The sequence below is a fragment of the Periplaneta americana genome, chromosome 16, assembly GCF_040183065.1.
Source record: "Periplaneta americana isolate PAMFEO1 chromosome 16, P.americana_PAMFEO1_priV1, whole genome shotgun sequence".
Classification (NCBI taxonomy): Eukaryota; Metazoa; Arthropoda; class Insecta; order Blattodea; family Blattidae; genus Periplaneta; species Periplaneta americana.
The window spans coordinates 55,380,607-55,407,571 of NC_091132.1; the positions used below are offsets into that span (position 1 = coordinate 55,380,607).

General features: G+C 35.8%; 1 protein-coding gene across 2 annotated transcripts in view; it reads left to right on the forward strand.

Moving 5' to 3' along the window:
• LOC138716289 (uncharacterized) overlaps window positions 1–26,965 on the forward strand; it is a 325,120-nt gene that overhangs the window by 295,167 nt on the left and 2,988 nt on the right. Inside the window, exon 9 of one of the 2 annotated variants that reach the window (XM_069849220.1) lies at window positions 15,994–16,221. In XM_069849220.1, coding sequence (XP_069705321.1) covers window positions 15,994–16,221 — 228 coding nt within the window. Of the gene's footprint in view, window positions 1–6,494; window positions 6,807–15,993; window positions 16,222–26,965 lie in introns of those variants that run through there. The other variant, XM_069849221.1, reaches the window with a different exon arrangement.

The window sequence follows — 26,965 nt, forward strand, 5'->3', positions numbered from 1 at the left end:
TGTCAACTTCGTCGGAACTTGCTAATACGGCAAACCTATTTGAAATTTCGACCTGATAATGTTGCTTAGTTTCCTCGTCCTTTAATTTCAAAATATTGAATTTAGTAATATTAACTTGTTGCTCTACTCGCTTGGCTACTGATAATCTTTCTCTTAATTCTCCAATCACCAAATAATGGTCAGAATTACAGTCTGCACCCCTGAAAGTTCGAATATCTACTATACTAGTATGTCTCCGTTTATCTATCAAGATGTGATCTATTTGGTTGTGTGTCAATCCATCTGGAGAAGTCCAAGTATATTTATGTATATCCTTATGGGGGAATGTTGTACTTTTGACAATTAAATTTTTCGATGTGGCAAAGTTGACTAATCTAACTCCATTGTCACTACTAATGGCGTGTAGGCTCTCTTTTCCAATAGTTGGTCTAAAAATATCCTTCCGTCCTACTTTAGCATTGAAATCCCCCAATAAAATTTTCATGTGATATCTAGGGAACTGATCAAAAGTATGTTCCAATTCCTCATAGAAGCTATTCTTTATATGGTCGTCTTTCTCTTCTGTAGGGGCGTGAGCATTTATAACTATGATGTCGCACCATCTACCCTTAAGTACTAAATATGATAACCTGTCAGTGATAAATTCGACCTTTTTTACTGCTGATTTTATTCTTTTATGAACAAAGAATCCTGTTCCTAATTGGTGATTATTTACATAATACTGAAAATGGGAATCTAATAATTATTTATAAGAAATTTAGCCTACATACTAATAAAAGAAGTAGGAATCTAAGAATTGGGCCTAAAAATAATTTACATAATAATAAAAGAAGAAATATAATAATTAAATTATTAAGTAATTCACATAATGATAGTAAGAGATAGAAATCTAAAATTAATAAGTAATTTACAAATAATCGAAGTAGAAATATAATAATTAATAAGTAATTTACAAATAATCGAAGTAGAAATATAATAATTAATAAGTAATTTACAAATAATCGAAGTAGAAATATAATAATTAATAAGTAATTTACAAATAATCGAAGTAGAAATATAATAATTAATAAGTAATTTACAAATAATCGAAGTAGAAATATAATAATTAATAAGTAATTTACAAATAATCGAAGTAGAAATATAATAATTAATAAGTAATTTACATAATAATCGAAGTAGAAATATAATAATTAATAAGTAATTTACAAATAATCGAAGTAGAAATCTAATAATTAATAAGTAATTTACATAATAATCGAAGTAGAAATATAATAATTAATAAGTAATTTACAAATAATCGAAGTAGAAATATAATAATTAATAAGTAATTTACAAATAATCGAAGTAGAAATCTAATAATTAATAAGTAATTTACATAATAATCGAAGTAGAAATATAATAATTAATAAGTAATTTACAAATAATCGAAGAAGAAATATAATAATTAATAAGTAATTTACATAATAATCGAAGTAGAAATATAATAATTAATAAGTAATTTACAAATAATCGAAGTAGAAATCTAATAATTAATAAGTAATTTACATAATAATCGAAGTAGAAATATAATAATTAATAAGTAATTTACAAATAATCGAAGTAGAAATATAATAATTAATAAGTAATTTACATAATAATCGAAGTAGAAATATAATAATTAATAAGTAATTTACAAATAATCGAAGTAGAAATATAATAATTAATAAGTAATTTACATAATAATCGAAGTAGAAATATAATAATTAATAAGTAATTTACAAATAATCGAAGTAGAAATATAATAATTAATAAGTAATTTACAAATAATCGAAGTAGAAATCTAATAATTAATAAGTAATTTACATAATAATCGAAGTAGAAATATAATAATTAATAAGTAATTTACAAATAATCGAAGTAGAAATATTATAATTAATAAGTAATTTACATAATAATCGAAGTAGAAATATAATAATTAATAAGTAATTTAAAAATAATCGAAGTAGAAATCTAATAATTAATGAGTAATTTACATAATAATCGAAGTAGAAATATAATAATTAATAAGTAATTTACAAATAATCGAAGTAGAAATATAATAATTAATAAGTAATTTACATAATAATCGAAGTAGAAATATAATAATTAATAAGTAATTTACAAATAATCGAAGTAGAAATATAATAATTAATAAGTAATTTACAAATAATCGAAGTAGAAATCTAATAATTAATAAGTAATTTACATAATAATCGAAGTAGAAATATAATAATTGATAAGTAATTTACAAATAATCGAAGTAGAAATATAATAATTAATAAGTAATTTACAAATAATCGAAGTAGAAATCTAATAATTAATAAGTAATTTACATAATAATCGAAGTAGAAATATAATAATTAATAAGTAATTTACAAATAATCGAAGTAGAAATATAATAATTGATAAGTAATTTACAAATAATCGAAGTAGAAATCTAATAATTAATAAGTAATTTACATAATAATCGAAGTAGAAATATAATAATTAATAAGTAATTTACAAATAATCGAAGTAGAAATATAATAATTAATAAGTAATTTACAAATAATCGAAGTAGAAATATAATAATTAATAAGTAATTTACAAATAATCGAAGTAGAAATATAATAATTAATAAGTAATTTACATAATAATCGAAGTAGAAATATAATGATTAATAAGTAATTTGCAAATAATCGAAGTAGAAATATAATAATTAATAAGTAATTTACAAATAATCGAAGTAGAAATATAATAATTAATAAGTAATTTACATAATAATCGAAGTAGAAATATAATAATTAATAAGTAATTTACAAATAATTGAAGTAGAAATCTAATAATTAATAAGTAATTTATAAATAATTGAAGTAGAAATAAAATAATTAATAAGTAATTTACATAATAATGAAAGCAGGAATCTACTATGTACAAATATTTTTATAATGAATCATTATTGAAATAAATGACAAAATGTTGTCGCACTTCGAACGCAGCACTGTTTGCTCTGCGGTTACTTGGTGTTTGAGAAAGTAAAGCACGGGGTTGTCCATTTTCATCTTGCTCTATTACATCAGTGGTTAAATCGGAAGTATTATTTCTAATGTAGTTATGTAAACAGCATGCAGGTTGTAATATGAGCACAGCAGTTTCAACATTAATCTCTATAGGCCTAAAAAAGATACGCCATTTTTGAGTTAATATTCCGAACGCGTTTTTCACGACTCTTCGAGCTGTTGAAAGTCGTTGGTTGAATTTCTTTTTTTCGTGGCTCATTGACAATAGCAGGTTTGGGAAAAGGACGCATTAAAAATGTATGTAATCCAAACCCTTCGTCACCAATGAGGGACGGAGGGTTTGTTCCTGGTAAAAGTATTTTCCCAGCAATTAAATCGCGATAAATCTTGGAATTTTCAAAAATACCACTGTCACTGTGCCGCCCATAGCTGCCAACATCAACAACGAGAAATTTGTGAAAGGGGTCAACTATAGCCAGAAGAACTAAGGGCCATATTCAAAGACATTCTTAGCGCGGGCTTCCGGTGGATGATCAGAGCACTAACGTTTTTCGTATTCATAAACCAGTGTTAGCGATATGATATGATATGATATGATATGATATGATATGATATGATATGATATGATATGATATGATATGATATGATAAGATATGATATGATATGATATGATATGATATGATATGATATGATATGATATGATATGATATATGATATGATATGATATGATATGATATGATATGATATGATATGATATGATATGATATGATATGATATGATATGAATCCCGTACAAGTAATCAGTCGATAGCAGGGGCTATTTAGCACGCTCGTAGCGCGGGCTAGCGAAATGTCTATGAATAGCACCGTCATTAACGAGTGACTAAGTGGCCGTGGTCCGACGGAACATGGCGCCGCCTTGAATCACAAAGTGATTACTTACGCTTTATCGTATTACTATGATGTACCGAAGTACATATGGAGTTACAGTGCAGTAATTCTCTGTTTCCATACGATGAAGAATCGGTAGAACGGAGAACTCGTAATGACTGCACCTCTGTACTAATGGTTGAACATTGTGTCTATTGTCACACATACTGTGACACGGCACTGTACACGAGGGTACGCCAGCAAAGAGGAAAACAGTAGGTACAACTTAAAATGAGAGGGATTCAATCCGGCATTGGAACTTGAATCCTGTGTGACTTAGTGGATAAGGCGCCAGCACGTAAAGTTCGATTCCCGGTGCCAGAGAGAATTTTTGTTCTACCGATTCTTCACTATATGATAACAGAACGACATTGAGTCTTTCATGAGACAGCACAAAGTATATTTTTAACAGAATAAGAAGAAACAATATAGCAAAATACATAAGAGACTATGTTCTTTATCAAAACACGACGTATAATTTTCTCCACAATTTCGGTGTGACAAACATCATCCATCTTCTTTAGCTGATGAGTAACTCATGACCTAGCAGGCAGTTGCTAAAGCATAAAGATCAGTGTCATAGGACCTCGTAAATCATAGATTGAAATTTATTGTCTTGGCTTGTGTAACAATGTCAAGTGCCTTAACATATTCAAACTTTGATAATGTGACAACTGATAACAATTTGGTAAAGTGTTGCAGCTCCATTGTAGACCTACGGTTCTACGAGTATGATCGATTTAGGATGACTTATGACAGTACAGAGAAACGGAAGCAACGCGAATGAAAACAAAGATGCTATGTTCTTCTCAAAGTGTACAAAATATCTCATACTGTGCTCGCTGGTTCTTCAGAAATGTGCATGAATCGCAGCAGTTTCATCACAATACTTAAATATTTACGTGTAAAATGTTATTGAAATAAAATCAAAACTTCTGGAGACGAAATTAATTTCCGGGGACAAAAACGGGGACATTTGCTGGGCAGGGCACGGTTGCGGCCCACGGTCAGGTAAGATGCAGCAGATAAAAAAGGGTCCCTGTTTTGTGGGCATAGTTGCGCCCCGTTCTCATCAGGTAGAGAAAAGGGTTATGGCATAGTTACGTCCCGATGAAGTAATAAGACATCGTGAAAGACTCCGTTTTTTAAACCACGTGATCAAGGAATACAGAAGCCGTAAAGTAGATAAATACATGTACTTTTAAAAATACAGCTACCACTATAATATTTTTAAGTAATTTATTTATTTTACGACATTCACTTTCGTGTGTACTATGCCCATCGGGGCACAACTATGTCATGTCCATTCTGCTATCAGATTTCTTCGGAGCGTAACTATACCATGTCCATTCTGCTACCTGACTTCTTCGGGGCGCAACTATGCAATGTCCATTCTGTTACCTGATTTCTTTGGGGCGCAACTATGCCATGCCTAGGCCTCCCAATTGACCACGGGGCGCAACTATGCCATACCGCATTTGCTCCCCGAGGACAGCAACTCAAAACCAGGACTGTCCCCGAAAGTCGGGGACGTCTGGTCAGCCTACAGTGGTAAACTGTCGTCCGCCTTCTCCAAGTCTATAAACACAAGATGAGTTTCCAGACTCCGTTCCTGTCTTTTTTTTCTATAAATTGTCTCAAGGAAAATATATTAACAAAGCACGAAGGCGCTTGCCTGCCGGTCTGAAGTTGCGCTCGGGCGCGGGTTCGATCTCCGCTTGGGCTGATTACCTCGTTGGGTTTTTCCGAGGTTTTTCCCAACCGTAAGGTGAATACCAGGTAATCCATGGCGAATCCTCGGCCTCATCTCGCTATTACCACTCTCATCGAGCTAAATAACCTCGTAGTTGATACAGCGTCGTTAAATAACCAACTAAATAAAAACGAACGCCCTGCTCGGAATCTGCTTTGTTCTTTTATATCCATCTGTACTTTCTCGATCCTGTACTTCAATATTCGACCATACAACCTCCTCCCCAGAGAGTTTGTAACACTGATTCCTCGGTAGTTACTGCAGTTCCGCTTATCCTCTTTCTTGTATAGGGAACTTATAAAGGAAACATTTAAGTCTCACACTTATTGTTTTCCCTATATAGAGTGAATCGGGGGGAGATGACTATCGGGAGAAGATGCTTATTTCTTTGTAGTTTCACATTCTTCCAAGACAGAACGCTATGTGCATGTCTTCATAATCACTGAGACAGTTGACTGTCTGTAGGGTGGAAACTAACTCATTTTGCCACGTGTTGTTGTTGTGAGAAGAAGAAAAGCAAGAAAACAGCTAATTTTTCCGCTATAGTAAAATAATTCCAAAGGTATGTTAACATTTTAATACATCCTTGAATTCGTAATAACTGTCAAACCTTTGTAATGAATATTGTAGTAAAGGTTCTAAAGTTTGTATTGTTAACAACCAACGACCTTGTTCCGCCATCTTAGTTTCCGTCACAGTACTAGGCATTTTACCCCGATACTTAGGGAGATAATCACTTTTTTCCTGGTAAGATGCCAACTTGTTGCAAGAGTTTTATTTTTTGTTTTATTGCAGGGAATGTGCAAACATTACGTAAGATCCTCTCATAGAAGTCAGTGGATTGAGGACAGTCTTCAACTTGCGATGGAACATGTTACAACAGAGGGTATGAACTCTTTTAGAGCATCGCAAGCATATGGGATTCCTTACCGTACCCTTAAACGCCGCCTAAAAAAGAATTATGACCAGAAATATACTGGATTGAATTCATTGTGTGTAAGAAGTGATTTCACGAGTCTCGCACACGGCAATAAAATATTTGCAAAGACTGTGTTCCTAAGTGATGATAAACGAGTGAGAAAGTGTCCATGAGCTTTATATTAAGTCAATTTTGTTATATACATGTATCACACCAGTTCAGGTAAAATACATATATCAGTAAATGTGTTAATTCCATTTGCCATCTTACCCGACTATCGGGGAAAGATGCCTACAATGCAGGTAAGAAGAAAACTTGTAACTATAAACAGGATAATTAATGTTTTCTGTTTTGTACCAAAAATATAGTTTCAAAATATCTTCTAAACTTTGATATTTCAATATGAAATTCAAAACTAAATGAACAGTATCTTAAATTTTCAATCAAAGAAAAAGCGAGGCATCTTCCCCCGATCCACTCTACGTATTCAATGATTTTATGTGAGTGTAACAAGTGGTATGGGTGGCATTCATGAATCCGATGCTGACAAATAGGCCATCTTGTTTGAACACTGACAGAGGCAGTTCTCATTCTCAGACGAGTACCTTAGGCCCGGAGCCCAAATCCCTTTCTATATGAGTATCGAGAACCCGTAGGCCTACTATACACAAGACTTCACCCAAGCCGATTTTTAACTGTTCCAGGTGTTAAATGAAATAAATGGAATCTGGAGAGTGTTTATGGAATGATAGAGAAAAACGGAAGTATTCTGAGAAAAACCCTTTGCAACTCATGATTTTTCCACCAAAAATTTCATACAACCTCGCAGGGGATGGAAGATCGATCGATGGAAGACAAATACGCGAACGTTTTACTACAGAAGCGTCAAATACTTCTGGTACTCATTTCTGTTACAGTTGAGTGAACACCAGGTCCATAGTGCTGCTGGAATGTTAGATCAATGGATACAGTCTATAATCTATCGGGAATCGAACCCGTGAGCTTCTGATTTGCAGAACAGTACCTTAAATGCGACGTTACCGCACGTCCCCTTTATATAATAATATTACAAGTCCTGTAATTTATAGGAATTGGTTGGAAAATATATTACCTTTATCATATAACTCAAAGTAGGCCTATTTTCCAAAAGCTGAAGATATTATTCAATCAATACACAGTAGAAAATATAAATCAATAATAGGCCTAATTCCTCTAAATACAATTGCAGTGAAACCCTAAAGTCTCATATCGAGCCTACAATGTGCGCATTGCACAGTTATTTTAAGCTAAACAGAATACTTGAAATAAATCCCTAAAATACATTATTGTAACGTCTGAAATTGTGAGTTAGAAAGAACGCTGTAGGAAGAATGAGTGTTCCTTAGCAACGTCAGGTTCGTGAGGGGAGTTTCCGCCTTTATTTGTTTAAGCTCATTTGGGGTTTACTTTCTTCATCCCGTTTCTTCTTTCAGCGTGCCTCAGACTGTGCTGTCTGTGTGCAAGACCCCGAATGTATAAAGAATAATTCTGCTAAGAACATTGGATTTTCGTCGGAGTGGTACAGTATACTATGCATGGGCGAGAGTTAGTTGTTTCTGTTTTCTTATACAGAACGACAAAAATGATTCATTCATTCTTTCACGTATAGATGTAAAACTTGGAATTCCAAAACTCTTACACAAAGAAAAGAGACAGCATAAATGCATTTATTGAGTAACACTTAAAAAGAAAAGAAAGAGGGACTCTCATCCCGCTAACTCGAGTTCAGTCCCAGGCGTTGTCTGGCGTAATGCTTGAGGTGACCAAAACTGGAGAATGATAGAGTTCCCAGGATGTTTCTAGAGTTCCCAGGGTGTTTCCCAGGGCGCTGGTTTGACATAAAGGTGACGGAAGAAATTTTCTCGTAAAATTAAGGTCAGTGTATGGGAACTGTGAAACCCCAGCATCGTGGTGAATTATTTGGAGAGCTCGTGGTGAATTATTTGGAGAGCTAGAGTGAGTAGCGAAACCAGGTGTCCAAAGCCATATAACTACTAGGAGGATGATCGTTCTAACTATACGTTAACCCTTTACTGGTTGGATTTATCTGCTAAGGCAATTGGACGTGAGGCCAGGAGTCGATTGATCGGTCTTCGTCCTTCGTAGGTTGTTACGCCATATATTTATTTTTATTTAAAATAACACTTTCCGTCATAGATGGTTCCAGCCGAAAATTTGTTGGACGTTTGTTTCTACTTCACATTGAATTTCGACGAGCAGTAATGATCTGTTACTACTGCTGCTTCTGCTGCTGCTGTTACTACTACTACTGCTGCTGCTGCTCTGCTGCTGTTACTACTACTACTACTACTACTGCTGCTGCTGTTATGGTTTTTACTACTACTACTACTACTGCTGCTGCTGCTGCTGTTACTACTACTACTACTGCTACTGCTGTTACTACTATTTCTACTGCTGCTGCTGTTGTGGTTTTTACTACTACTACTACTACTGCTGCTACTACTACTACTGCTGCTGCTGTTGCTGTTACTACTACTACTACTGCTGCTGCTGTTACTACTATTTCTACTGCTGCTGCTGTTGTGGTTTTTACTACTACTACTACTACTGCTGCTGCTCTGCTGCTGTTACTACTACTACTACTACTACTGCTGCTGCTGTTATGGTTTTTACTACTACTACTACTGCTGCTGCTGCTGCTGTTACTACTACTACTACTGCTGCTGCTGTTACTACTATTTCTACTGCTGCTGCTGTTGTGGTTTTTACTACTACTACTACTGCTGCTGCTGCTGCTACTACTACTACTGCTGCTGCTGTTGCTGTTACTACTACTACTACTACTGCTGCTGCTGTTACTACTATTTCTACTGCTGCTGCTGTTGTGGTTTTACTACTACTACTGCTGCTGCTGCTGCTGCTGCTACTACTACTACTACTGCTGCTGCTGTTGCTGTTACTACTACTACTACTGCTGCTGCTGTTACTACTATTTCTACTGCTGCCGCTGTTGTGGTTTTACTACTACTACTACTACTACTGCTGCTGCTGCTGTTACTACTACTACTACTGCTGCTGCTGTTACTACTATTTCTACTGCTGCTGCTGTTGTGGTTTTTACTACTACTACTACTACTACTGCTGCTGCTGCTGTTCCTCTTACCACTATTACTGCTGCTGCTATTACTGCTGCTACTACTACTGCTGCTGCTGTTGCTGTTACTACTACTACTACTATTGCCAAAACTTCCATAACTGTCCCGAGGTTCACTCAGCCATGTGGCCACGTGCGCAGAAACGTTCTGAAAAAGGTCGTCTTCCAATGTGATGGATGCCATAGTACACAGTAGGCCTACTGAAAAAAATGACAGCTGTGGAAAGCTCAGTAAAAACACAGAGGAGTAAGTTTCTAGCCTAATCCGTAGATAGCATCCGTGTGCATTTGCATCATGTTTACTCATTACTTTTATTTATGTGCATTGTTCTGAAGATTGCCTAACCTGCAGGCACTCTTGGCTTTCTTGTCCCCTCTAAAGTCAGTCATCGACAAACATCGATTGCAGCACTTAAAAAAAACGAACTAAAATATGTAATCATGTTGTATATAAACGTAGCTTTTGTGAGACACTTATAATATGGCTAGCATGAGTGATATTAAACGAAGCTCAGGGCCTCAATTGAATCCTCTATAAGAAAGTGATTATTTCTGCGTGCATGAAATGGGTCACAGTGTTCAGTTTGTGGAAGAGTTATTACAACTGTTAGAAAATTCTATTTAGAGCGCCATTATAAAACATACGATATTTGTCAGCATGGATGTGTTGGAGTGATCGTGAAGCCCTTTTAAATAAACTTCGTAATGATAAACTTGGGATAGAAGTGAGTTTATTTCATCCTACTGTGTAACATGAATGTATTATCGGTTGTTAGAAATCTTTCCTCTGTAAAAATGCTTGTTTTATTTTAATTCCTTTCCAAAAAAAAATATTTATTTTGTATTCTTCTATGTGTATTGACATTTTCATGTCCAGTTGAGATAAGTTATTTAAAATTACACAAAAATGCCTATAGGCTAAATAATTTTATTGCTTACACTATTGAAACTGCTTCTTTATAAAGGTCTATGTGATATATTTCAAATTGTTTGTACAATCCATTCTCACATGTTATGGTACTACTTCGGCTGGGGACCGGTTTCTCGTGCATGAAATATATACATTGTTTCAGTCTTGCACAATACATAACGCAGTGCAAGAATATCCCCATTACTAGTCTAATCTATGCTCATTATTATTATTATTATTATTATTATTATTATTATTATATTTTATGCTGTTCACAAATTATTATCTTCCCGTTTTTAACAAGAAATTAAAAAATTATTTTGTATAAAACACTAATCCAACCTGTACTATTATATGGATCGGAAACATGGAGCTTAACTAAAGAAGAAAAAAAAAGTCTGAGGAAAATTTTGGGTCCAATTTTTGACCCACTTGAAAATAAGTAGAAAAGTTGACATAATAAAGATATTCACAAACTTTATAATCAACCGTCAGTTTTAGATGTAATACGGACCAGAAGATTAAATTGGGCAGGACATGTTATACGTATGCATGACTGCAGCAGCGCAAATCAAATTTATATGAACACCTTTAACAACAGAAGGCCACTGGGAAGACTTCGAAGTAGATGAAAAGATGAAATTCAGAAGGAATGCGTGGAAATGGGAATTACCAACTGGGAGGAACTAGCAAAAGACAGAACAGAATGGAAGCGTTTTGTGAAATTGACATGGAGTCGACTAGCTCCATAATGTCCTTTGATTGATTGATTGATTGATTGATTGATTGATTGATTGATTGATTGATTTATTTATTTATTTATTTATTTATTATCACTATTATTATTATTATTATTATTATTATTATTATAAGTAAAAGAATAAATTCATAAATAAGAGAGTAAGTTCTAGCTGTCTTTTATTTGCGGATGACCTCAAAATCTTTCGTAAAATTAGTAGTTTGACTGATTATCAAATTCTTCAAAATTATATTAATTCAATTGCACTATGGACTGTTGAAAATGGAATGAGAATTAATCAATCCAAAACTTTTGCTATTTCGTTCTCACGTAAAACTACCTCCCAAAAATTTAATTATTCTCTTAATAATGTCATAATTACTAGGAAAGATTGTATTAGAGATCTTTATTCCAAATTATATTTCCATGATCATGTGCAATATATTTATACCCATTCATTAAGAATGCTTGCTCTAACTAGATCTATAACTTATTCTTTTTCTGCTCCTATGTGTTTGTTAATTTTATACTATACATTGGTCAGATCCAAGCTTGAATCTGCATCTGTAGTATGAAACTCCATTACTTCCACTGACTCAGCTAAACTGGGGAATATTCAAAGAAAATTTATTTCCTTGTGTTCTTATAGATTTTTACCTAATTCTGATGATTATAAATATGAGGTTAACTGCAAATATTTTAATTGCTGTAGTTTATTTGCCAGACGTCAAGATTTTGATTATTTATTTTTTCGGTATTTATTTTTTTGTAAAATCCTTAAGGGTGATATTGATTGTGAATCTTTCCTAAGCAATATCAGTCTTCGTATTCCTGCTAAGGGTTTAAGATTTCATAAAATGTTTTACAATAGAAATTCTAAATCTCTCTCTCCGGTCTGGAGATGTATAAAATATGCTAATTTGCATGGATCTAACTTGGATCCATTTAATGTGTAGTATATATTTTTAGAGTTTTATATCAGTTTAATTTATGTCTTTTGTTCAAATATGTATTATAATATTATTCTCGTTATCTTTTATATCATTTTATAGTTTATTTATATGATTCCATCCTCTCATTTTCAATTATAATTACTTTTATTGTCATTATTTTATGTATTTCAATCATCCATTTTATTCTGTCCATTCAATATCATTATCGATGTTAATTAACTAATGTCTTTATGTGTAATATCTTATGTACTTTTATTGTGATTTTATCATATTGTAATCATGCTTTGTGCTGAATTGTTATTGGCCTCTGGCTGTTGTACAGCACAATAAACAATAGTAAAAATAAAAAAATAATAAAAAAATTATAGTGATAGGAAAGATGGTTGAGAAAATGTCAAAAAGGCTTTAGAGGGTATGGAACAACTCCAAAGCTCTTTACTCTCTGCACTAGAACGATGTAAAATATTACTGATTTACTTTGACCACCTTCATTCTCAGAAAAATGATCTCCAGAGCTGCCTTGAGTTTTATAAAAGAAAGTGCTTGAACAATACTAAAGTGGAGGATCAAAGTGCATATCCACCCATCGCCGGATTATAACACGATCAAACATCACCGTCGGCGGACAGCCATGCAGTGCCTCCCATGGTAAGCATGCAGCTGGTATGTGTGAATTGCTGTCTTCTCGCGAGGCCCTGTCTAATTTGTCTTGTTCTATTTTCAATGCGGTTGGACTCGTTGCACATGACTAAGGACGCCTTGACCACTTCCTTCCCAAACCGCTTCATCATCCAGCCGACGATGTCATTAGCCTCGTTAAACGGAACAATTTATCAGTTTGCAAATGTGATCCAGAATGCGATGGTGTCAACAGATTTATCACTCGGGCTTGGCGACCTTGGTGCGTAACAATGAAGTACCTTGAGACGGTGAATGTCTGGGTCGACATCCTTCGCGTTTTTGCTCTGAAAGGCATGGCACCAACAGATAAGGGAGTCCCAATTTTACACCGTTTCATTTCCATAAACGGACTTCAGCTAGTTAGGTACTGGCATTGGGAAGCCTGCTGGTAACCTGGTTACGTCAAGTTTCTAATGAGATAAAAAGACTTGCGAAATATAATCAATAAAACCCTGAGTATATTATGCAGAAAAAATAGAGTCATGAAGATGTCATTAATACTTGTACATTATACCTTTTACGTAATTAGTAGAGCTAGGACATATATCCACTGAAGAAGAAATCTAGTTACCTACGACACGCATTGTTATGCGTGAAGTCATACATCACAAACTGACTCAGGTCTGTACGGGTATAGTCTCTGGTACAACAGCAGTACGGACAGGTTAACGTTGTTTTGTAGTGGTTTCGTGTTTATAGGTTACTCTATTCTACGGCTACGTGAACTTTAATAATGTTAGGAACATCACTTTCTGCCACATTAAATACTGTACATTCATTGATTGATTCATAGAGATATTTCCTGAAATAACAACTTAGCGTCGTTCTTCCGTTTCCAGCATAATATTGAATCCCTAATAACCAGGCAGCGCATTTTCGTTCCCAAACGTACAGTTGATCGAGTAGATTCTTCTGGTAGCTACATCTATTACGTCACGTGGCTGCATAAGCAAGGTCGAATTTCAAGCAGGTACTCATGGGGATCATTAAATAACAATGATGTAATGTAATATAAATATGCCCCTGTAACTTCATATGACGTAGAAAAACATTATCTTAGTTTAAACAAATTTGATGTGATGTTCGTAAAAGATTTGCATTTCATAACCTCAGAATATAATATTATGTTTCCGTTCATTGCAACGGGATAGGTTTTGATAAACGAATTATTTGTGTATATTGTGTAAATTGTAAATACTGGTAATTTCTGTATTTATTCCTATTATTTATTACTATTATTATTATTACTATTATTATTATTATTATTATTATTATTATTATTATTATGCCCCTGCAACGTCATGGACGTATGACGAAAAATTTCCTAGCTTAAACAAATTTTTACTGGCAGTTATAGTAAAAGATATGAATTTCATAATCTCAGAATATATGTTTTTTGTTCACCGCAATGGAGTTGATTTCGTTAAATGAATTAATTGTATATATTATATATTATAGAATATTTACAGTTAATGTGTATCATGTTTATTGTTATGTTCTATAATATGTATTATATATACTAGTTCAGTAGTATTATCGATCTATTATATTTTCTGTAATATGTAGTACTAATATTTTGTACAGAACTAGTTTCGCAGTGTTAGTGCGTTTATATGGTCAAAAAGTAGCTGGACAGACCATTTCAATTTAGTAGCAATCCCACTTACATTTGTCATGCTCCATTATTATTATTATTATTATTATTATTATTATTATTTACCAAAGCTAGGTTATACCTTTCGTAGCGTCCTGACGTAAGCATTTAGAGTCAGGTTTGAACTCTAAAATTCCAGGATGTACTAACCGATAACTTTCCTAACTTGTTTGGGGACGAAAATGCTCTGCCTGCTAATAACGTATCTCCCTTCTGACAAAATATTATTTCTCTCCAAGAAATACAGCGTCCTCTGTCGTTCTGCGCAATACTGTTATACCAGATCTAAATATTTGATATTCTGTATCTCAAATTCAAGATTTTGTAGTTAAGTTCATGTTCCAGAGAACGCCTCAATTTTAGTAATGTTTCCTTTCGCATTTCATGTTTTAAAGTTCGCTATATTGCCCAAAAAACTGAATAAATTTAATTTAATTTCAACATGTTTTTATATAGGCAAAATGATATCTTAGACAACTGAATTCGCTTACTTATCTGTTCTATGTTTTTCATTTAAGCTTATTATGATTTTAGCTGCCACGAAGGTGGTCTAGTGCAGGCTTGGAGAACTGGGCGACAATTGTGGAGTTGCGTCACTCATCGGATACGTCACTCACCCCTTCCTTTCATCCCCGCGTCATTGACTTTGTAGGGGAGGGAATGTATATTCAGTGCCTGTCTTATGTAATTGCGTATGGGCCACAGATACGTCATTCAACGCCGGTGGACGGGGAACCAACGCTTTCGCCATGCTTTCCACCTCTCTCTTGCCAGTTCTGCATCCCTGGTGTAGTGGCTAGAGCGCTGAACTCATAATCTGTGGATTCGGGTTCGATCCCCGGCGTACACCTGATTTATAAGTTATGTTGGGCAAGCCCGTGGCTCAAGGAACACAGGAGTAGGCCTATTCCTCCGAAAGCTCCGGTTCCCCTGTGGCACCAAATCTCTATCATCTCATGGCGAGTGTAGCATAGACCAACAACCTGGGCAAGGACTCTTTCGGTAAATTAGTCTATACAACTGGCTTCATATGAGTGAATAACGAACAGTCATTAAACATAACATTCACGATACTGACACATGTAACATCAATATAAAGCAAGCTAGTCACTGGGATAAGACAACAGACAAGCATGAAAGTGAATCAATGTTTACTCCCTTTATGATCAAAGTGCATAGAGGTCTGTAGAATCTACAACAACGGAAATTAGGGCGTTTCAATAGGACATCCTGTTATAATTTCATGACGGCAATTAATTCTTCAATGTCTTCGTGTTCCTTCAGGTCGAGATGACGGTGACGCACCCCGGCTATGACGCCGACACGGTGGATAACGACGTGGCGCTGCTGCGCCTGCCTATCGACGTGCGTCCCGATAGGTACAAGGGAATCGCCTGTCTGCCCCGCCACGAGCAGGAGCTTCCCCCCGTCCACCACCTCTGCACCATCATCGGCTGGGGAAAGAAGCGCAGCTCCGACGCGTTCGGAACGGATATCCTGCACGAAGCAACGGTAACGTTCGCCACCTTAACGGATCCGAGATAGGCCTAGTTAATGTTTTATATATCAGCAACGAAAACCCGCACTGCCCCGAAGACTTCACTATTTTAGATGATAGATGAAATCAGGGGAAAGTGGAGAGTGTTGGTAGAATATAGAGGGAAACGGGAGTACCCCGAGAAAACATCTGCAACATCTGCTTTTTATCACAAATTCTATCACGATCTGGACTTAAGACCATATAAAAACAGAAGAGAGCATATCAAGAGAAAAAGCTTGAAAGAGGTAAGACGGATATGACGACAAATTGCACTTTTATCGTCCCATGATCTTCTGCGAACCGCCAAATATTTAATTATGTATGCATGTATTTATTCACACTGCAATGGGTATATACCCGGTGGCAGTGGTAACTAATTACACTCAATAATGGCAATAATAAACTTATTACTTAAAAACACAATTAATAATAATAATAATAATGATAATAATAATAATAATAATAATAATAATAATAATAATAATAATAATAATAATAATAATAGGGAATATCCTAAATTATCACGATCACTTAAAATAACATTTAAAATAAATCTAATTTGTATCTTAAATCTAAGTTCGAACTAAAACCCACGAGTATATGTTCATATCTGCACAAGTACCTTTCAACATTACACTCATTTCGCTGTCAACTCACTCACTCCACTGGAACTACGACACATTTCACTGATTCTATTCTGATTTCACTAACACTTCAAAAACATTTCACTGTTCAAATACTTTGCACTGCCACTACAAACTATAAACCTTCACTGACAGGAACACGTTTCACTTACACAACACACTTCAGTGACACAACATAATTCTTCACTGATACAACTCTTCAATAACAAAATATCAATTACACCCTTTAAATACTGTGTATAATTACCGTCCATTAGTAAAGTCCTTAAGCCTATTTTTAAATACATTTTTGGTTGTTGGTAAAGCCTTTAGTAAGTCTGCAGGTAAAGCATTCCAGTCCCTGATAGTACGATTGAGAAAAGAAAACTTTCCAGTGTCCGTCCTCCGTCTTCTTTCCCTCAATTTATATGAGTTGTCGTTCCTCGAAGAGTAATTTGGCGGCTGCAACCTATTTTTTATTTCTCTCCAGGCAGGCTCACCTCTGTATGTTTTGAACAGTATTGCTTGCTATTGGTTGCTATTTCACACTATGATATTTAAATGTCTACTTAAAGTATTGGCAATGGTTAGTTGTTGAGTATGTGGTTATACTAACAATTAAACCAAAATCTTCAGGAAATAACGTAACCTTTCATATGTAAGCATCAAATTGTTTTATATGTGCAGTATACAGAATGGAAGTGAAAATACTTTCCAGATTGAAAGGAACCATAGGGTACTCTGAAATGAATAGAAAATCTGAGCTACGCGACCTTTTAGATGTTGTGCCTCTTTGGGAAAGGCAGCTATTGTGGTACATGGATAGCGGAGCACTGGCTCACTTTAATTGAACCTCTGCGAGCACATGCTTCCACAACAGGTGTATCGGTCATGGCTTATCAAGACCATGACCTCCCAGGTGTCCCGACTTGAATCCTCTGGATTCTTTTTGTGTGAGGACATTGAAATGTTTTGTGTGTTCCGGACCTGTTGATAATGTTAATGAATTCTGATAACGCATTGTCAGTGGTTTTAAACTCATTAGAGACATCCCCAGGGATATTCGAACGTGTACGATTTTCAATTATGAAACTTGCTAATATCTGTTTTGTCATGAACTGTGGTCATACTGAGTACATATTGTAACATTACAGAGTTTTCGCACCCGCCTGGTACGCTAAACGCTTAACACTATGTTGACGTTAGTAATAACGTATTTGTGACGTGTGTTAACGTTCGTAAAACTTCGGAAAGAATCATTATATGATATTTCCCCCTCCTTTAACATTTATCATGTCGTACCTCCTATGATAGTCAATCAATCGCGTTGTAATTTTTTTTTCATAGCTCAATGTCTAAGAAAAACACAGAAAAAAATTCGAAATGAAAATCTTCTTTTAAAAGTAAGGAAAACAATACTAACTTCGTTGCGATCTATTCAGAATAAACATTTACACTCTCAAAAGTCGAGAAGCGGTGAACTTTTTTGTTTTTCACATTAGATGGAGGATCAAAGCGAGAGAAATGTTGAGAAAGAATGGAAATTACTTTTAAAAGTGATCGCTACTCAAAATCTTTACTGGTTACCGAGTTACGGCGCATTAAAACAAAAGGAGCGTGTTCGCTTGGCGAACTAGTCACGAAACAACTTTTCTATATGTTGGAGTCTCAACGAAACTTTCCTGAGCCTTCTTGTACTTCGGCCTGAATAATTTATCCGTCTTGAGCTGTTCTAAGTAGATGCAAATCATCCACAGATGCTATGTTTTACTACTGAATTAGACCTACAGTAAACTTTCTTCACGTCCACGTTATCCGGCTAGAAATAGCGGGTTCCACTATTAAAATAACGTGAGGTGAATGGCTCTCATTGGCTTCTTCATCAAAGATGTCAACATAGCGTTAGACGTTTAGCGGGCGTCGAGGGTGCGAAAGCTCTCTATTCTCTTCCTCCAGTGCATATAAAATGTTATGTTAGCCCAGAGGACCTATAGTGACGAGACATAATAAAACCCCATAGATTTCGGAAACGGCTGGTTTCCGGACCTACGTTTATTTGGACTTTTTGCCTTGTTTCACTGCCCTCTACTCACCCCTGCAGTTTGTACCTATAATTAAGAAACACTCTGTATACGATGCGGACCTCCTAACGTTATTTGTCCACACCTATGGAGTAACTGTCAGCGCGTCTGGCCGCGAAACCAGGTGGCCCGGGTTCGAATCCCGGTCGGGGCAAGTTATCTGGTTGAGGTTTTTTCCGGAGTTTTCCCTCAACCCAATACGAACAATGCTGGGTAACTTTCGGTGTTGGACCCCGGACTCATTTCACCGGCATTATCACCTTCATATCATTCAGACGCTAAATAACCTAGATGTTGATACAGCGTCGTAAAATAGCCCAATAAAATAAAAAATAAATAACGTTATTTCTCCTTCTAAGGAAGTCATGATAATTAAGGCGGTAGCTGAAAAAAGAGCCCATAAGCTAAAGTCATTTTTTCGAGAAAACAATGATTGAAAGATTTTATTTTTATGTAATTGCGACTTAAATGCACTTTTATTAAAATAACAATTTGCATACTGCTACAATAATATTTGTCTACAAGTTTTTGTTAAATACATTCCAATTTTGATAGTATATACAGGAGTTTCCGGGCTGGTGTTACTAACTTTCAGGGATGATGGCGAAGGGCACATGTATCAGTTTGAGATAAGGAACCATGGTCCTGAAATGACTGAGTCGAACGTTATAAGCAAAAATAATTGTGTGGAAATGGAATTGTAATTCGGCACCACGTGCCCTCATTCCCTTAACTTTTGGAACAGTCGTGGAAAGATGGTATGGGCCAATGTCTCGTACGTGGGTACTTGCCCCGATACAATCTGTGAGCTTGTCTACTGTTCCCATTGGTTCATCCGCATTCGAAAATCAGGTCTGCATATTCCGCTCTCGTGTACTCCTCCATTTCACTAGGACTGATCGACTGGGCACTGCAACTTGTACACATACACTGCTGTCTACAGACGTGCATATCAGGACCGACCATGTCCGTTACACATTACGCTATCTGCATTGCTTTAGTGTAGTTTCCTGTCCCCACCCCTCAGACAGTGCACTGAATGGAATACTGTAATTAGACAACGTAAACAACGTCAGATGAATACAGTATGTGTAAGATGTACAGATAAATACACATAAATGTGTACAGAGGAATAAAATTATTTCATTTCCACACAACTATTTTTGCTTGTAACTTTCGACTCGGTCATTTCCGGACCAGGATTCCTTATCTCAAATTGATACATGTGCCCTTCGCCATCATCTCTGCAAGTTTGTAACACCACCTCGGAAACATCCGGTATATATATATATATATATATATATATATATATATATATATAATCAAAATACTTTAAGTATGATTATATTTTAGCAGAAATTGAACATCAGCATTAAACAGCGCACATTACACAGGTTTACAAGTTCATAATCATTTTAGTAAAATTATATTTCTTTCATGTATCTCATAATTACGTCATACTGTAAATTGTACAGAATATGTGAATGTAAGAACTATCTGTTGGGTACAGAATATAAATTGCATGTTATTTACTGTTAATTCAGAATGGATTCACACTCAGTTCAAAGTTTATCTTCAGAGTGCAGTTTACACTTTAGTGCACATCCTGGATGGACTCACACTCACTTTGAGGATCATCATCACTGGCTGAATTCCACAACTACGCAAGGGTGCAAGGCTTCATTCAGTTAGCTACCCTGCCTTTTGTTTACAAGATATTCAAACGAAACTACGTAAGCAAGTAGATTTTAAAACGGAGAATCGAATTAAACATTCTCCCGAAAAAGGGCCTATAGACCTATGGGCCCATTTTCCGGTTACCGCCTCAATTTGTTCGGCAAGATTTGAGCATACAAACCTCGAATCCAATGGCAAACGGAGGACGACTAACGAAGAGTTGTACGAATTATTTTTTTTTTCACGATAGCATATATCTAAATTAAATCTCGCACCCAACATCCTCTTCATTTGTTGCAATGCTATTCTTAACGAGTTGAAAACTACAATGAATTATTCATAGGATTGCAGATCATTGTTCATAAGCCAACTAATTCTAATCCTTGTATGGAAGCCAGTACTCTTTTTTTTTTTTTTTTACAAGTGGTAAGTAATAAAACTTAATTTTTTTCCGACTAGTAAGTTACGTCCTTATAAGCCTGCTCAAGTTCAAGTATATCACGATGCTAATCTTATCTCCCTCGGTGATATATTACATAACCTGCTAATTTAAGACTCTAACAATGCCATTAATTAAGAGATTCCACTCGTCCACACCCGAATATATAAAGAATTATTATCCGGCGAAATGCGTGAGTGACTCTTCAGCTAAAAGATACTCGGAGTCACGCCTCCCTAGTTTCTTTCACTTTTTGTATTTTTTACGTTCACTCGGCAGCTGCAGAATGCAAGAGTCCCACGCAGTTTTGTCAGGTTTGTCTGACTTCAGAAGTTGTTCAACTTGTTTCCAGTTCGTTTGCTGTGCCCATAGAAATTGGCAGACGCATGCACTTGTACTAGTACATTACTAGAAGCAAAGCCGACTGCGAGTTTGAATTATTAGCGGATTTAGCATATTTTCTAGATGCGGGTTTAACGTGCTCAGGTCGTAAACTGCGGTTTACGCTTATATACAGGCTGAACCGTAAGTCGTGTCATTAATTTCAGGGAGTTAATATTTGAGGTATTTCAAACAGAAACGTTAAGGGGAGCAATGGGTGAAATTTATATTTTCTACATTTTTCAAGTTATGTCCTTGATTTTTGTACACATAATCATGGTGTGATAGATAATGATGTGGTGAAGTTTTATTTCTTTGAGTCAATTCATTTCCAAGTTATTAAAAATATTTTGAAAAATTTGCTTATTTTAGAATGAAATGTGTCGCTCAGTTTTTCAGTAAAATGTTTAAACGTTTTTGGAAGACCAATGGCACATTTAGAAAAACATCACGCATTAGTTTTTTTTTATAGTTGGTTATTTAACGACGCTGTATCAACTACTAGGTTATTTAGCGTCGATGAGATTGGTGATAGCGAGGTAGTATTTGGCGAGATGAGGCCGAGGATTCGCCGTAGATTATCTGGCATTCACCTTAAGGTTGGGGAAAACCTAGGAAAAAAAACAACCAGGTAATCAGCCCAAGCGGGGATCGGACCCACGCCTGAGCGCAACTTCAGACCGGCAGGCGAGCGCCTTAATCGACTGAACCACGCCGGTGGCTACATTAGTTTTCCTATATCTTTAGTATAAAATGGGGGATATTTTTTATAACTACTGCATACCTAAATATAGAAACTTTCCATTGCCACTATAAGTAGTTCATTTCTTATTTCAAAAAGTATTCATTTGACCATAAAACCCATGCACAATTTTGTTAGTGTATTGAACCTGCAGTAAAAATTTCATGTTCCCAGCAGTGGCGGCTGATTGACTGAGGCAAGTGAGGCCGGGCCTCAGTCACTTGGCTTAACTGAAATCAAATTTTCTGTTTTTATATAATATATTAGTTATTTGAATGAAGCATATATCGCTGTAGAAGCATTTGAAAACTTTGATGTATATAGAACTATTTTGTGGTAAAATTTGTTCCTGAGGTCGGGATCGCTAGTGCCGGGTCTGGCTTGTGATGTATATAGACCTGTTTTGCAGTAAAATTTGTTCCTGAGGCCAGAATCGTTCGTGCTGGGTCTGGCTTGTGATGCATATAGACCTGTTTTACAGTAAAATTTGTTCCTGAGGCCAGAATCGTTCGTGCTGGGTCTGGCTTAATGCATTTCATGTCCTTTCGCGGGCTTTGAGTTTACGCTTAAAACGTTGTAGCTGAGGCACAATTCGTCTGGCCTGGTCAGGTTTCACTCCTCCCATCCATGGGCCGGCCTCAAGGGTAGAGTGGGGTGGGAATAGCAGTGGTGACTTGTCTTTCTAACTAGGCCATAAATAACAAAATTCCAGCTCTTTGGCAGGCAGAGACCCACTCGATTCTCTCCCCTTATGTCTCAGTTTATGACATAAGCGAGGGTGTTCTACTATTGTACTTCGTAGTTCAGTAGTGAATCTGGGCCAATGTTGTTATGTATTTTGGGAAAATATAAACAGAAACAAATGAGATAAATAATGCTGGAGAAGTTAATTCATTGTTAGAGTGTCCTTTTTCGAGAAGAAATAATACTGAAAAAAAGGAAGTTTTAAATAAAGAGAGAGACTACCTACGACATCGCTGATAATTTTTCTGACACATAATCTTAAAACGCGAGTTTCTATTGCATCCTGGTATGGGCAACATAAATGGTTATGTGGTAATGTGAGACAAAATAAACTTCTCATAGCCTTGTTTGTTGCTGTCAAAGGAAAAAAATAAAAAGAAAAGAAAGAAAGGGAAATTTCAACACATAATATGGGTTGCTTCATCACACTGAAACAATCACTGAAACTCACAGCATAACAGCTTATTTGGTGAGTGAAATTATTATTTTTCTTGATAGTAATAAGAATAGACTAATAATAGTAGTAGTAGTAATAATAATAATAATAATAATAATAATAATAATAATAATACAGTAATAATGATATTAATAATATAATAACAATAATAATTAATATCATAAACAAACATTTCCTATCGGAAGCACTTAAACTAGTTGCATCTGGCCTCACAGAGGATTTCGATCACCGGCCGCTACTGGTTCCCAGTATCAAAATTGTAAGAGACTTTACACTTCGAACCTGGCGAAATGTGCTGAAAAAAAGTGAGAAAAGAGCTTGTACAATTTGCATGCAATAGAATTTCATTTATACATGGTGTCTCTAAATTAGACCGACAAAATTAGGGAGCAGATAGATAACCTTCATGGAAGACTATAATTATGTGTGTGTTCCGCCTTTGCTTATCATACAATTAAATGGAGAAACTAATAAATCATATTTTCATTAACGTTTTCGGTACTTATGTACCATCTTCAGATGTATGTATATAATGCTAATTGTTAACCAAGCCTCTAGGTGCATGTGTCGTAAACTTAATAATCAGTGTTTTTGTGCGTACTGTACTATATCGATGAAGTGTTGCCATGATTGAATAAATAATTACCTAGCTCTTATATACTATTTGTTGGTGCAACATACTATCAAAATTAAAATTAAAAATTAAATGTTTCAGTCAAGTTTAAAACACTATTTAAAAAACACTATTTAAAACTGTTTAAAAACACATAGTTTGTGCATCACTTTAAATATATGAAGTTGGTGATCACTTGTTGTGCGGTGTTTGCCGATGTGAAGTTGAATGAGGCAGTTGCTGTGATCTTGTTTATTAGCGTTGAGCTAGACATGGTATCGTTGACATGGCTATGTTTGCTGAAAGTGATGTTGTGGCACTTCTATAATAGTTATGGCATTGCTGTAATTTGTACCATAGATGTATTGTTAAAACAAATTGAAGGTTGTCAAGTCCATGGATTTAGTATCGCCTGGCGTGTCTGTAACAATGATTAAGTATTAATTTATGAATTTGAAGTTGAGAATATTTGAAATTGTTAATTTGGAAATTCCTTTAACTGGTGTTGGTTTTGGTTAACTGCTAGGGGTGATGCCTGTTATGTAAGAAAAGTAACTTACAGTTTTACCGCGTGTCGGTCTGCTCGTGCTTGATGCTAGGCTGATACTAAAGCGGTGGGCTTGCTCACAGTATATTTAAGTTGTATTGTCTGTTACCGGAAGTGGAGGGGGATCGGTGAGCAAAGGCGGAACACACACATATAATTATAGTCAAATGTGATAGCTTATCGGTATACCTTCAATATAAAAAACTTCATGGAAGAATATTTTGTTAAGGAACCCATGGGCTGCGACGCTTCGTTTCATTGCAAGGAGGGAACGGATAATCACTCTTTTCAGTCCAAGAGGGGTGTGTCATTACTATTATCACTCGGTTTGTTTACGCCCGGAGTCCAGTATCATTTGGCATCGATTACAGCACGTTTGTCTACTTCCATTGTTACGACCTCTTGTTATCCGTGTTTCGTGTTTCGTTTACGTAGTTTAGTACTTGTACTGCACTCATTCTGTTGTAATGTTGAGTACAGTTTAATACGTCGTTGGTTTCGTTTTTCTGTAAGTATTTTTTCTTTGTTTGGATTAACACACAGAATCATGTGACACAGAATCGCTTGTTATTTGCACATACCTACTTACTTTATCCCTGTAATTCCTTCTTGCACTGAAACGAAGCGTCGCAGTCCATGAGTTCCTTAACAAAATATGCTTCCACGAAGATTATCTATCTGCTCCCTAGTTTTGTCGGTCTAATTTAGAGACACTCTGTATATTGCGTAATTTTTATGCTTTGGAACGCCACAGGGCCATTGAAATGGATCCTGTGCTGCTTGGTCACCTTGGCGATATGAACTTAGATCGGGGGAGGGTAGGAGGCCCCCATTGGGTGAGTGGATGAGGGTCACATGCGGCCGGTGGGCTGGTACATCTTCATCCTCATTCATCCCATAACATTCGGGGTGCACAATAGGTCTCAGTATGGGCGACGTGCAAAGGGTCGTCCTAACCCGCCCGTAGCCACCGTGACCTAACCTATTACTACATAAACTTAAAGCAGTTACGAGATGATAGGCTGTACTTTTCATCAGCTTAAGTTTTAGATGAAAACATTTTCGCAGACATACGTGGATTCAAGGATTACCAGCATCTTAGCCACGAAATTACGCAAGTTGCGTAACTTGTCGTTAGGTAATAATATAATTCCCGTTCCCACCCATTTTCCCGAATCCACATTCCCGAATGGACGTTTTCCCGAAGCCACCTTTTCCCGAATTCTACTTTCCCGAAGCCAAGTTCTCGAAGCCACGGTCCCGAATTTCATTTACTATTCAGTTTTCCGAATATATTACGCGAGAAATTCCGGAACGCTTGATTACTTTGGTGTCACGTACATCAGTGACACACGAGTTCGTGGCATAAGGCGACCTGTACTTCCGCGATATGATACGACATTGTGGATCCGGTACAATTCCACATTAAATAATGAACACCGAACAAATAATCTGTCGTAAGGCTTCCGCAATCGTCTGCAAGTGGTGTTTGGGAGACACCATCCAAGCTTCTATACTGCTTTGACTAAGCTCCAAAAGGAAGACAGCTACACGAGGACCATGATTTCCGAATTCACATTGGGTAGACGCGTGAGGGCACAACCGAAGAGAGAGTGGCTACAACTTCAAACGCGAATACGAATTATCGTGCAGGATTATAGCCGATAACAGACATCTCGATTACCTGAGGACACTTGGACATTATTTCACTTTGTAAAGAGAGAGTGTAATTAATTATAATTATACCATAATAATATGAAATATATTTGTGTGCTAATATACATTAGGCTACTGTATTATCGGGAAAAAGGAAATCAAAGAAATTTGAAATGTGGATTCGGGAATTATGTATTCGGGAAAATGGAAATCAAAGAAATCGGGAAAATGTCTGTCGGAAATGTGGATTCGGGAATTTTGTATTCGGGAAAAATAGATGTTCGGAAATGTAGATTCGGGATAATGTTCGGGAACCTATAATTCCCTGCTGGTTTTACCTGGCATTTGAAAAGGATATTGTAACCACACAGGCGTTCAAATGCAACACCTGCAACAACTTCTACATAGGACAGACAGGCAGATTACTTCAAACACGTTACAAGGAACACATCACAGCCATAACAAAACTACAAAACACTTCCACATATGCAGAACATATCACCAATACTAACCACACCTACAGACATAAACACAGACACGGAAATTCTACATATTCAAACAAAAAGCCATAAACTAAACATGATAGAACAATACGAAATATATAGACGCACAAAAACACTTCCAAATGAAATTCTCAACACACAACTCAATTTCAGAACACACACACTCTTTGACTCCACATTACACTACATTATTTATTTATTTATTTATTTATTTATTTATTTATTTATTTATTTGTCTGTCTGTCTGTGTGTC